This window comes from Coenobita brevimanus, chromosome 57 (assembly GCF_032717465.1).
Source record: "Coenobita brevimanus isolate Jiangsu-jjx chromosome 57, ASM3271746v2, whole genome shotgun sequence".
Taxonomy (NCBI): Eukaryota; Metazoa; Arthropoda; class Malacostraca; order Decapoda; family Coenobitidae; genus Coenobita; species Coenobita brevimanus.
Genome location: NC_137010.1, coordinates 34,240,526 through 34,255,356, shown reverse-complemented (window position 1 = coordinate 34,255,356; position 14,831 = coordinate 34,240,526). Strand labels below are relative to the sequence as shown.

Genomic DNA, 14,831 nt, shown 5'->3' with positions numbered 1-14,831 from the left:
CCTTGGCCATAACTGGCCACACCTAAATAGTATCTTTATATGAATCAAGCTCTGTACTATGTTAAACTAAATGATATTCTAATATAGGAGGGCAAGTATAAGCAAAAGTGTTGACCAATAGTAGAATACATCAAATTAGTGCATGAATCCACTGATACAATGTATCATCAGCTGGGTGTCGTCTTTTAGCAGGCGGTTAGCAGGGAGATGGAAACTTTTAAGTAGAAGTTACCTTTCTAAATGAAAATCATCCAAAGATGAGGACCATCTTTAGTAAAGTGAATAAGGAAGGAGTTAAGAAAAGGGATAAAGGCAGAAAACAGAATGATGATTTCTACCCAGAACTGGATGAAATGGAAACATATAAGAAATTAGTAGAGAAAGTGAATAAACTGCAGAAAACTTTTCAGTGTGAAATAAATGAAATTAAGAAGCAATTATGCATGCAAATGGAAGAAAATGAAAAATTAGTAAAGGAATTAAACAAAAAAGACACAACAAATGATAAGCTGTCAGCTGAGGTGAGTTCCCTTAGAAGGAAGATCAGTAAAATGGCAAGTACAGTTGTCAATCATGAGAGTATTATGGAGGAGTTCAGAAATTATACACAGACAATTAGGCAAGCAAGCAGTCTGATAGATCAAAGCAGTGAAACTGAAGAGAAGATAACCCAGGTGAACAAAGAGATGAGAAGTTGCAAAGATGAAGCAGAAACTACGTATGCTGAAATGGTGAAAGTATGGAAAAACTTAGAAACAAAAGTCAAAGAAAAAAAGAAGGGAAGTGAAAGAAATCATTAGAAACAGCCCAAAACTGGTCACAGATGCAGCACATATCAACAAATCTATAGTAATCACTGATAAAGATGAAGATGAAATAAGAAACAAAATTTCAAGACAAAAAGGAAATGGCAAATACAATGAACATATTGATGGAAGTATCAGAGGAAATCTGTGATAAAGACATAGAGGAACACAGGCTAGGGAAATATGAGAGATACAAGTCAAGGACCCTGAAAGTAACCTTCTAGAGTGTGAACACTGAGGAAGAAATACTAAAAAAAGGCAAACAAACTCATGAAGAATGAGGAGTTTAAAAAAGTATGGATAAAAAAAGGCCTAACTAAAGAGGAATTGGGAATACTAAAGGAGAAGAGGGAGGAAGCGAAAACAAAGAATGAGGAAAGCTCAGAAGAGAAAATTTTACAAAGTGCACTAAGACCTCACTATAACGGACCAATTAGGGCCCAAACCATTCAAAAAAATGCAAAATTCCGATAAAAGTGACATCCGGACTTCCCCCTGGTAATCCGAACTTTTTCTAATGTATCAGACATTAGCCCGGATCACATGAATGGTTTTTAAACTGTTTTGACTACCTTTGCAGTACTGTACTGTGTTATAACTTCACTACATTAATCGAATGGTATAATATATATTATAATACTGTACTGTACACTGATAAACATGTCTTTTATTTACCTTATCATGATGAACATAGCTGAAGTGGTCAGGCAGTCCAGACTGCTTCCGTTTTATCGGACTTTTTCCGATATATAGGATTTTAATCTGGCAGCTCCTCGAGTCCGATAAAAGAGAATTCCAGTCTATTGTGGTCCATTATATCAAGGTTTTACTGTAATTGGATTGCATGTACGAATGTGGTACATAACCACCAGGGAATAAAAAGGAAGGAAGGTAGTAGACTCAAGCTATGGCAAGTATGTAAACAAGATGATTAAGCTGATGTACTCAAATGTAAATGGAATGGTATCTAAATTATTTGAGATGAAAGACTATACCAAAGAAAAGGAACCACATATTATTTGCCAAACTGAAACAAAATTACTGTAACCCCAAAGTTATCAAACGATGCCCTAAACTTAGAGGAATACAATACATGGAGAATAGACAGAAGTTTAAGAAAAGGAGGAGGAATTATAATCTAAACAAAGAAAAATCTACAAGTCAAAGAAATAGAACTAGATATGCCATCACAAGCTCAACTGACTGCATTAGAGATTAACACATCTGAAGGGAAAGTAACTGAGGCAAATTTATACATGCCACCCAAAATAATCACTTGGGAAAGTGGTGAATATGAAGACCTGGCAGAAAGTAAATTCAGAGTTACTGTATTTGCCAGTGTATAGGGTGACTCTTGAATCTCATTAAAAAAAAATGCCCAAAATTGGAGGGGTCGTCCTAAACACCAAGTATAAAATCCTAACCTCTACATCCTGTGGTTATGCGATTCACAAGCATGGTAGGGAACATCATCAGTCACCCTGACCCTGAATATAGTACATATACGGTCAAGAACTGTTGAAATGACTAAAATCATCATTAAACACAACTTGTTTTCTGTATGAAGGCAAACTTTTATCAAAAATATCTCTATGGATACAGCCATAAGGACATAAGAAAGACAAGTAACCTGTTGAGCTCACACCATGAATACCATTGTGTGTCTCAGTAGTGACTGGCTGGGTTGTTTACAAATTACAGTACCACCAAGTGCAGGGTTGCCAGATATAAAGCTGGGGTTATTACCAACAGTGATATACAACAGTGACTGCCATTATTCCTGGTGGATTAACTTCAGTCCTACAACCACTTGATGTCTGTCTGAATAAACCATTCAAAGACTGCATCTGTGAGCAATGGAAGGAGTGAATGATCAGTGGTAAAAAGTTGTATACAAGTGGTTGGAATATGCGACCTTCAGGTCTGGATATGCTGTGAATTTATTATCAAGGGATGGAATGATATTTTTGTGGAATCAGTCATCAACTCTTTCAAGAAATGTGGAATACCAAGTTCAGTGGATGACACAGAAGATGACATTTTGCGGCGGATGATGAAGAGGAAGCCGATGCCAAAGCTACATCTTCGAATTCAGAGTCTGATCTTTACGAAGAAGAACTGCATACTTTAATGCGGGATGAAGTTTATGAACTGATGATGTCAGATGTGGATGATACTGATTTTGAAGATTTTTAGTCACTGACAGTTAATGTGATGATTTTAATAAAATGTAACTTTCCTTTAGCCTAATTTTATAATATTCACAGTCACATGATTTAAAATTTTTTATACAGTATGAGTTTATACTCAGTTATTAAATGTATAACCCATTTTGATATCGGAGGTGGCACATGCAGCCTAGATAGCCTGTAAAAGCCATAGAAGCTGGTTTAAAGTAAAACCTAACCAAAGGCTGTGTTGCTTTGCAACTTGTTAACAGTATCACATCACTGGACAGTGGGAAGAGCAATAAAGGACTGAGGTTACTGGGGCAGCAAGCTTCCAGTGTCTAAAGAGTTGGTACTCGTCTTATGCACAGAGTATACCTCTAAACCCACATTTTGTATGGAAATATTGGGAGTAGTCTTATACACAGGTCGGCCTTATACACCGGCAAATACGATACGAACATAACTACATAGAATGGAGGAGGAATCTAAAAGTATTTAATTAACTGGAGATTTCAATATGGTACACATACAAACTGGAATACTCTAGATGTAGGAAGCCATGAAAGTTGTTGGGATCAGAAGCTCCTGGATCTTGTACAGGAGTTTTTCCTAATACAGAATGGAACAGAAAACACCAGAAAAAGAGGACTTGATGATCTGTCAGTACTAGATCTTATGTTTACGCGGCAAGAAAATGATACTGACAATACAACGTACCACCCTCAATATGGCAAAGGCGACCATGCAGTATCAAATTGCAACTTCAGGATTGCATATCACATAGTTACTAGTAATGTGAGTTACACAAAGAGTCTAAACTACAAACAGGGCAACTACCATAACCTTAAGAAGTACTTCTTAGAAACAGATTGGGAAAAGGAGCTTAGAGGACAAGATGTAAATGTTATATGTTGAAAATTCTGTGATTTTTATGAAACAGGAGTCCAAAACTACATCCCTCAGCACAAAGAAACAGAAATGAAAGTGAAGAAATGGTTTAACTGAATGTAAAACATCAAAAAAGAGATTTGCTGTGGAACAGATACAGAAGACACAACAGTGAAAAGGCATATAACAATTATGAACAAGCATGAACTAATTATACAAGATTAAGAAGGGAAGCTCAAAGACAGTTTGAGGAAGACATGATCAATAAAAGAAGTGATCAACCTAAGCTATTTTACAGCTACATCCAATGCAAAACCAAGTTCAAGATAATGTACAGTCCATTATGGACAAGGGGATCATCTATACACGAGAGAAAGCACTAAATAAATATTTCCAATCAGTTTTTACAGAAAATAAAATTTTGAAAGAGATGATATGGAACATGCATGCCCACACATAATTATTATCTATCTATCTACCCATCTATACATTGCCAGATGCCATAATCCCGTAAGGGGTGGCCGTTAGTCCCTGAGTTAGTTGTTTTACAGGAAGGGGCACTAACCCTCTGCCAACCCACTTGCTGACACATAGGGAACATGTATGGGTTGGTTATATGGTTACCACCCAGCACTGTAAATGATTTCCTGGCTTACAGGAAACCATTAGGCTGGTCACTCAATGTAAAGCCACCTGAAATGGAAAGAAGAGTAATAAAATGTGACAGGAATGATGGAAGAAATAGGAAGAGAAGAGGGCGGACACAGAAAAAGAGTGATAATGGTGAAGGCAGAAGTAGGCAGCACAACATCAAGTGAGTGGAATATGGTGAGAAACAGGAAGAGAGGGAACAGACAAAAAAAGAGTGATAAAGGTGAAGGAAGAAGTAGGCAGCACTACATCAAGTGAGTGGATGATGGTTGCCACCACCTACCACCAACACATAATAAAATATACAAATATCAGAATAAGAAGTACGGTACAGGAAGAGTTAAGCAACTTAGACAAAGGAAAAGTATACGGTGCTGATGAAATTTCAAGTTGGGTGCTACATGAATGTGCAGAAGAGTTAAGGAGACCATTATATTTAATATTCAAAAAATCCTTAGGTAGAGGTAAACTACCTGATATTTAGTAGAATGCAAACATTGTTCTCCTATTCAAGAAAGGGTACAGACAGAATCCACTCAACTACCAACCAGTATCACTGACTAGTGTTGTAAGATACTAGAACAGCTTATAAGAAAAGTTTCGGCAAACTATCTAGAACAGAATATGATATGAGAAAGGCAGCATGGTTTTAGGAAGGGAAAATCATGTGTTACTAATCTATTAAACTACTATGACTGAGTTACAGAAACAGTACAGAAAACAGAAGGATGAGTAGACAGTATCTATTCAGATTTCAAAAAAGCATTTGACAAAGTACCGCACCAAAGACTTTCATGGAAACTGTACCATCATGGAGGTATCCAAGGCAACCTGTACTGCTGGATGTAGGATTTCTCAGAAAAAGGGAAATGAAAACAGTACTAAGGGGAAATTACCCATCTTGGTGAGAAGTGACTAGTGGTGTTCCACAGGGCTCAGTGCTGGTACCAATTACGTTTTTTGTATATATAAATGACATAGACAGTAACACTGGAAATGGAAGCCATCTAAATATGTTTGCTGATGATGCAAAAATACAAAGGAAAATTACTAACATAGATACTTACAGACAGCTCCGAGAAGAAATAAATAAACTTCATGAATGGAGCAATAAATGATAAATGGAATTTAATGTGGACAAGTGTCATGTAATTTAGTTTGGTGTGCTCCAATCGGATTAAGCCTGTATAGGTTTATATCCAAGGGATGGTTGGGGTTTATTGCTCATGTAATGCCACTCAGGGATGAGTGTGGCTGGTCACTCACATCTTAAATGTCAAGACCAACTTGCCTAGCCCCAGGTTCCTATGCTCCTCATGGGGCAACATAGGACTGGATGATGGATGCATGGATGAAAAGTGAAAAAAGATCATCCATCCATCCATCCATCGTCCAATCATACGTTGTCCCATGAGGAGTGAAGGAGCCCAGGGCAGTTGGTCCCGACATTTAAGATGAGCGACCAGCCTCACTCATCCCTGAGTGGCATTACGTGAGCAATAAACCCCAACCACCCCTTGGATATAAACCTTCACTGACTCAATCCGATTGGAGTGCAATAATTACCCTATAAACCACCAGGTGCCAAAATCTGGTTATATGGTTACCACCCAGCATACTAAATGGTTTCCTGGTGTACAGGAAACCATTTAGCTTGTCACTCAGTGAAGAGTCACACACAGGCAAAAGGAAGAGAAAAAAAATAAAGGAAAGAAAGACAGAAAAGGGAGTGTAAAGTCACCCGTAGGCAGAAGGATGAGGAAAATCACACCTATCTATCTATCTATCTATCTACTGTATTGCCAGACGCCTCAATCCCGTAAGGGGTGGCCACAAACAAATCGCCTCCAAGTCGCCCTGTTCCCCGCCACTTCACTGCCCTGCTCCCAACTCACACCCCCCTCTCTCATATACCTCTCCACCCCATCCCTCCATCTCATCCTCGGCCTCCCCCTCCCTCTTCCCCCCTCCACCTCACTCACATACACTCTCTTCGTCAGTCTTTCACCCTCCATCCTCTCCACTTGGCCAAACCACCTCAGTGTGTTCCTCATAACGCTTCCTATCACATCCACATCCAAACCACAACGCTCCTTTATATCCTCATCCGTCAGCCTGTCTCTCCATGTGACTCCACAGGCTCCTCTTAAATAACTCATTTCCACTGCTCTCACTCTTGACTTGTGTCCTTCCAACAACGTCCAAGCTTCACTTCCATACGTTAGAGTTGGTATCACAATACTATCATGCAGTAACTTTTTCATTTCCATGCTCACTTCCCTGTTTCTTATCACTGCTTTCAAAGAACCAGCAACCTTTCTTCCCTGCTGTACAATTTCAAGCACTTCACCCTCCAAACCTCCATCCTTACTCATCACACTACCCAAGTACTTAAATGTACTCACATTTCCAATTCCTCACCATCCAACCTCGCTGTACATTCACTGACTTCACCTCTCTCAAAGACCATCACTTTACTCTTCCCTACATTCACCTTTAGATTCCGTTTCTTACACACTCTCCCAAACTCATCCACCAAGCCTTGCAGCTCCCCTTCGTCTTCACTCAACAACACAGTATCATCTGCAAACAACAGTACAGGGAGTTTCCAAACACTATCCTCTCTCACCAGGGCCACCCCAACATCCACTACCCTACCTTGTACCTCTTTTATTACCCCATCCATGTACAGATTGAACAACCATGGAGACATGACACATCCCTGTTTCAACCCAACTTTCAAAGAGAAAAATTCACTTAGTTCACCATCCACACATACTGTATATAAATGAAGACATCCTGCGAAAGATAATAACATCATTCATCAGACCAACCCTGGAGTATGCATCAGTAGTCTGGAATCCTCATCTCAAAAAACACATAGATAAGATTGAAAAAGTACAAAGGGCAGCTACAAGATGGGTACCAAGGCTAAGGGATCTAAGCTATGAAGAAAGACTAGAAAAATTGAACCTACCAACACTACAGGAGAGAAGGAAAGGGAGGGACATGACTATGCTATATAAATGCATCTCAGAAAAAAAGAAAAGACCGTAGAAATAAATGAATATATAACCTACGGGCATGCATCAACAAGAAGACACGGCAAAAACCTACATAAAAAGATAGGTGATAAAGATGTAAGGTCCCAAATAGGGCAACTGATCAGTGGAATGCACTACCGAATGAAATAGTGTGTGCCGAAACTATTAATAAATTTAAGGATATGTACAGTAAGATAAAAATGGTTTAATATATGGGACAGTATGAGCTTGACTCATTCTTGTAAAGATACAATTAGGTAAGGTAAGAACACACACACACACACACACACACACACGTCGCATGCAACACTCACTCAACATACTATAGTGAGGTACCACTGTACGATACGTGACAGCTCCAAGAGAAGCACAAGAATAATGCAGCCCCATTCTCAAATATCAGAACATAATTTTGCACTGGAAATGCCAAGGTGAATCCCAGATAGAGAGCTAGATAAATAAAATTTTAGATGGATAGGTACCGAGACAGACTGACATTCATTCTACCACCCGACTCCCCTATATACACAATTCTTCTCATTAAATGTCATATCAAAATCCTACATCACTCCCTCAAACATTTTCAATCAATTTCAGTTGAAAGGTTAGGTGAGCGAGGGAGAGCCTTCCTCATCTTTACCCTATTATCTAACAGAATAGTCAAAGAAGCTGCCAAGAGTGGGCTAACCAACCAACTGCATTTATTCTCTTTATTACTGCTAAAGCAAGCGTTTATACTGAGCACACGCCACACCAACCCCTTCAGTGCAAGATGTTTCCTGAAATGAATAAAACCATCTGGCGAGCAAGATTATATTACCCCATAAAATATGTTACAGTACTGGGTTGAAAAGATTATGATACGTGGTTTATTATTTTCCCCCTACCTGGATTTCTCCCACTCTTCCCTCTTTCACTACACCCACACCACACTCATACCCACACACACAAGCACTGGGTTGCATTCACCATCACCAATCATGATTGCTTTGCTAGGGGAGCAACAAGGCAGAGGGTAAACAGGATCGCTCACTATAATCTCTCCATCTGCTGTGAAATGGCAGATGCTGCTGTGAATGCCCATCAGGCACTGCTAATTTCAAATTTTGTATTAATGACCCTACTCAGTAAATTTTATCCTATTTTCATTACAGCAGTGTAACTGGCTTAGCCCTGAGTGGCTTAGACATTGCTAAAGTACTCTAGTAACAGCTGAAGAATACAGGGTAGCTGTAATTTCAGGCAGTATTGTTTAAAGTTACAACTGTTTTCCCTGTTTTTCACTACAAGTAATGTAAGACTGTTTTCTTCTATGATACTCTTATCTTGACTGAAACAAAATATCAGCAAGAGAAGCCAGCCTAACAAGGGTGATTGAATTTCGTATGAGACAGACGTCTGTTATAACGACTAAGCAATCTCGCAAGCCAACATTTCTCCAATATGACTGCCTTGCTAGCTGGTGAGTGGATGGCAAGTGAATTGATCATGATTACCTTTCAGAAGGTTAGAAGACAGTTCTTGTTCTTGTTAGCCTCTACAGTAGGGTGAATGCAGGATGCTAAACTGCTAAATTGCTAAACCCCTAGGCCATCACATGGTCACCTGCACTATAAACAAACTGTAAATGTTTTGTGTTCTTGAATTGGGTGTTTCTAAAATCTGGTGAGTATATTTCTAAAATCTGGTGAGTATATGCAGAAGCACATAGCAGTCAGATAGATTATTTTCTGGTTAGGAGGGCTGATAGGAGGTTAGTGAGGGATGTTAAAGTTATAGGAACTGAGGAGTGTGTATAGCAGCACAAACTATTGATTTGTGATATGGTGCTTAAAGAATGAGTGATGAAAAAGAGGACTTATGTACCTAGGAGGAAAGTATGGAAGCTGAAAACCAAGTAGTAAGGGATGCCTTCTATAGCAAGATGAGGAGAGTGGTGGCTGAACAGGGAGCCATAGACAGAGACATTAATGAAGAGTACAGAGCCCTCAAGAACAATCTCTTGAGAGTTACTGATGTAACATGCGGTTGGACAAGAGGACCACCAAGACATAAAGTAACTTGGTGGTGGGATGAGCGTGTAGAAGCTGCAGTTAGGGAGAAAAGAAGGCTTTTCTGGGAATGGAAGAAGGGTGGTAGCAAGGAGGAATACTTGGCTGCCAAGAGTAGGGCTAGAAGAGAGGTATACAGGGTGAAGTCTGAGTCACAGAGACTTTTACTTGATAACCTGAATCATGGGGAAAGGAAAAATATGATATTTAAGGTGGCAAATTAGTTTTGGGATAATCGGGATATCATTGGTGAGCAGTCTGTGAAGAATGATGAAGGAAGGGTAGTGGTGAACAGTGAGGATATCAAAGATGCAGGGAGAGACTATTATAGCCAGTTGTTGAATGAAGAGTTTGACTGGGACAGGGAAGGTTTGGAGCCAGCAGATCCAGTGTTTGGCCCTTGGCCTTTGCTTGATGCTGCTACTGTGAGTGAGGCAATAGGCAGGATGAAGGTGGGGAAGGCAGCAGGTGTGTCTGGGTTGACTGCCAAAATGTTGAAGGCCTCAGGAGATACAGGGGTGAGATTAGTCACTGACCTGATAAATATGATTATTTATGAGTGTTTTGTCCCAGATGATTGGCTGAAGGGTGTAATTGTAAATGTGTATAAACGGAAGGGTGATGCCCTGGAAAGAGGAAATTATAGAGGTATAAAGCTTTTAGATCAGATAATGAAGGTAATGGAGAGAGTTTTAGAAAGTATAATTAGAGAAAGAGTGAATACTGGTGAGATGCAGTTTGGGTTTATGCCAGGTAGGGGGACCACTGACGCCATATTCATTGTTCGACAGCTTCAGGAAAAATATATTGGTAGGAGAAGGGATCTGTATTTTGTTTTTGTTGATTTGGAAAAGACCTTTGACAGAGTCCCTAGAGAGGTGGTGAAGTGGGCAATGAGAAGGCTTGGCTTGGAGGAGTGGCTGGTTAGGGTGATTATGGCTATGTATGTGGGTGCTCGCACCCAGGTAAGAGTGAATGGAGATTTGAGTGATGAGTTTTCCGCGAACGTTGGTGTGCATCAGGGGTCAGTTTTGCGTCCCATGTTGTTTATCATGGTACTTGACGCCCTCTCACGTGACTTTAGAAATGGACTCCTGTGGGAGATGTTGTATGTTGATGATTTGGTGTTGATTACAGAGAACGAAAGGGAGGTGAAGGAAAGGTTTAGGAAGTGGAGAGATGGTATGGGGCACAAGGGCTTAAGGGTAAATGCAGATAAAACAAAAGTGATGATATCTAGGGTTGGTGGCGGTATTGTCAAAGACAAGGGAGAGTGGCCATGTGCAGTTTGCCACAAGAGCGTGGGAAGTAATTCTATCTTGTGCGGTGTTTGTGATAAATGGGTGCACAAGAGATGTAGTGGTATCATAGGTAGACTGTGAGATAATGCTGATTTTATGTGTACGGTGTGTCGGGGAGAGCAGGTGGAGATTGTTAGGCGTGAAAGGATTGAACTTGCTGGCGTATCTCTTGAGTGTGTGGAAGAGTTTTGTTATTTCATGTTGTGTGCTGGAGGTGGGGCTGGAGCTAGCTCTGTGACTAGGGTGAGAAGTGGTTGGAAGAGGTTCAGGGAGCTCTTGCCTCTTCTGACACTGAGAGGGCTCTCCCTACGGGATAAGGGGACTTTGTATGCAGCATGTGTTAGGAGTGTAATGCTGTATGGTAGTGAGACCTGGGCAGTAAAGGAGGAGGATATTTGCCGGCTCAGACGTACAGAAATGACAATGATTAGGTGGATGTGTAGTGCGTCCCTGCGTGCAAGGTCTGGGGGGGCTGGGTTTACAATGGAAGAGTTGAGGTAGGATGGGACTGGAGTGTATTGGTGTTGTGATGAGGAGAGGTAGATTGAGATGGTTTGGACATGTAGAGAGGATGGGGGATGATAACTGGGTGAGGAAGGTGAGAAGTGTTAATATTGGGGGTGGGGTTATGAGGGGTAGACTGAGAAAGACATGGGACAAGGTCATTAAGTGTGACCTTAGGGTTAACCCTTTAAACGCGGATCGTCGCGTTTGCGACGCTCGGCAAAAAGGACATAACGGCGGAGCGTCGCGTTTGCGATTCTAGTAAATTTTGAATAACCGCGGGCAGGCAGGCTCCAGCTGGTATTGTCTATCAGTACCACCACCCTTTAGCTACTTTTAGCACACTTGACCTTTGTACCACTGACCTCCGTTGTTGCCAAGTATCGCGTTTTTCCCCCGTCCCCCCCCCCACCACGGCCCCTGCCAGCCTGGCTGTGATACATGGCAGTGCTCTGAGTGCTCAGAACTGTAAATCTACGCTCTCCTCTCACAAGCAGTTTATGCTAATAGGAAACGCTTGCTTCCCCAGTTGTAACACTAGCTTTTTTTCTCACGGTTTACCCCTGTTTAGCGTCAGTTTACCGCAGGCTTTCAAAGTGACATTATGGCGAGTTCTAGCTCTTCCGAGTCAGTGCAAGCGGCCGACAGGAACGAGAATAAAGTGACGGGCGTAAGGCAGAAGAAAAAGCGCACCGTGGTGATCTTTTGGGAAGTAATATGATTGAAAATAATGTAGTATACATGTTTTTAGCGGTGAAAATGGAAATGTTTGTTGAGTGACGGGAAGACCGCCGCCACACTGCATGTCGGCTGTACGCTCCGTTGATTTTAGCCTTATTTTCAGTGCTTATTGTACAAATACGGATTCCTAACTACCTTTACGTTGTAGTATAAAGTTTACTGTGACAGAATGAGGCTGTGGTAGAGGGCAAACCGGGTTGCTGGAGGTGTGAAAGCGAAGATTTGGTTACCCAACTTTGCAAGTCTCCACAAGTCCTTGGGTAGTCCACAAAGGCTCAACACCTCTCTCTGGAGAAAGCTGAATGTAAGTACTATCTGCCATACCAAGTATAATGTTCTAGGGTTAATCTCTGATTTTTGGCGAATATTTTCCTACAGGTACTCAGACCGCGATACAACCCCGCCACTCGGGGGGGCGCGACTGTACACGGCCGCGTTTAAGGGGTTAAGGGACTGAACAGGGAGGCTGCAATGGATCTTGCAGCGTGGAGAGCCGCCATTAGGTGACCAAGGCCGACACATGCAAGCATGTTGGAGCCTTTAAAAACGAAACGAAATGAAAATGAGAGAGTATGCACCATATAGTTACTCTATCCATTCATCATCCAATCATGAACTGCTCCACCAAGAGCATAGAGTTCAGGGTTAGGCTACTTAGCCCAAACATTTAAGACAAAAGTATCATGGAGTGGTATCGTGTGAATAATAAACTCCAACCACAGCTTAGATCTAAACCTTTATGAGCAACAACTGGTTGTGGCATCTTAACCCACTAAGCGTATTAATACAGTATGTATTACAAAGAAAAGGCATTGTACACACACAACCACACTCTCACAGGCCTAGCAATTCTTGGCATGACTCACCTCCACAGTCATGGTCTTGGGGTCGACCACATGGATCTTGTTGCGGTAGCCACACCAGACCTTGGAGCGGACAGGGGCCATACAACGGATGGAGTGCTGAGGCTTGCCCAAGTCCAGAAGATGGTAGTTGGTCAGGTCCCACTGGCCGTCCCCACCTCGGTGGAATATAGCAACTGTTCCGTCAGCAAGAGCAGCCAGTACACGACCCTTGACGTGTCTGAGTAGATGAGAGGATGATCAAAACACGGATTGACAGAGTAAAGAATGGTTGGAAGACAACTGAAGAAAGAGAGTATGCATGAATGGATTAACCACAAAAATAAGGCTGTTACAGGAACTAGGTAAGTAAAAGAAATTACAGTAATCCCTTGGTTACCGTGCATACTGTAATTTGTACCAAACATGGTGAGTGATAACAGAACTGCATGACAATGAAAGTACGAAACCTATAGTATTTCTCTTAACTGGTATCAGACAGCCAAAACATAAGTCCAAATTTTTCTTTTTACAACAATTTAGACCTAATAAATACATACATACTGTTGTGGTAAGTATCAAAAACTCACAAAGGCATGGTTAATATAAAGCGATGAAATGGCACAACAAAGAAGAAACACATACTATACAGATATTGTACCTAAAATCGGGTTGAAGAAAGTGGTTCTGAGGCTAGGGGATGGAGAGTTAGTGGTCTCCACCACATGGGATTACTTCCTCCAGTAGTAGCTCATCACTGAATCCCTCAAAGCCATCAGAAACCATTGACACTGCACCATCATTGTTGGCAGAAACCAGCTCAGGTGAGCGATAATGATACAAATGCAGATTTTCATTTCACAGTGATAACAAAAACTGCTCTAACAAAGTGCGTGATAACCATGGGATCACTGTACAGCAAACCCTGTATGTAATGAACTGACTGAGGTCATCCTAATTTACAAATCCAGATTTGTTACATACAGTACCCTAGTTTGTTAGATACATTGTAGTTCTGTACAAGTAATAAATTCCTTTACAGTACAACTATAAACTTGTTTATGAAAGCAGTGAAGCAGTGGTGGAAGTGTTAACACACTGGTGGGCCAGGCTACAGTATACTGACACCACTGATCAACTCTATCTCATATCAAATCTTATTCAAATGTCCACACAGCTAGATTAATGCCACTGATTAGCTGCATCCACCATATATACTGAACCTTATTTCATTTTCAGTTTCATTTTTGAAGCTTCCAACATGCTTGCATGCATCAGCCTTGGTCACCTAATGGCGGCTCTCCATGCTGCTCGATCTATGGCAGCTTCCCTATTTAGTTCCTTAACCCTGAGGTGACGCTCAATGACCTCGTCCCAGGTCTTTTTTGGTCTACCTCTCACTACCATACCCCCGATATTAACACTACATAATTTAGTACATTATTTAGTACATAAAATTGTTCAGCTGGCTCATTATAACTGAAATTTGGTAAATGGAGGTTTATTATAACAATGGCTTACTTTGCTGTAACTTAATAAGTCTGGATAGAGATAAAGTTGGCGGACAAGTAAACTTTTACAAACTCACATGACAGTAATTGCAATAAATCATCCTCTAGTAGCCAGGAAAACAATCAAGAAATGTCTGTACAATAAACAGGTTATGTAGTCATATAACCTGTGCTGTTAAGTCACAATGAAGCAAATCAGGCAACATTACAATACCAAAGGAAAAAAAAACGTTTGGTTTATTACAAGCCTAGGACGGTATTGGTAACAGATGAGGTGAAGCAGGATCCAAAAAGAAAGATAAAGAAAGTACAGTACTGTAC

The 14,831-nt window shown here is 40.9% G+C and overlaps 1 protein-coding gene across 1 annotated transcript in view; it reads right to left on the bottom strand.

Moving 5' to 3' along the window:
• Positions 1–14,831, bottom strand: part of syd (JNK-interacting protein syd) — a 466,678-nt gene that overhangs the window by 81,038 nt on the left and 370,809 nt on the right. The window contains exon 23 of the mRNA XM_080274254.1: positions 13,024–13,240. Within this exon, the coding sequence (XP_080130380.1) occupies positions 13,024–13,240 (217 nt within the window). The remainder of the gene's footprint in view (positions 1–13,023; positions 13,241–14,831) is intronic.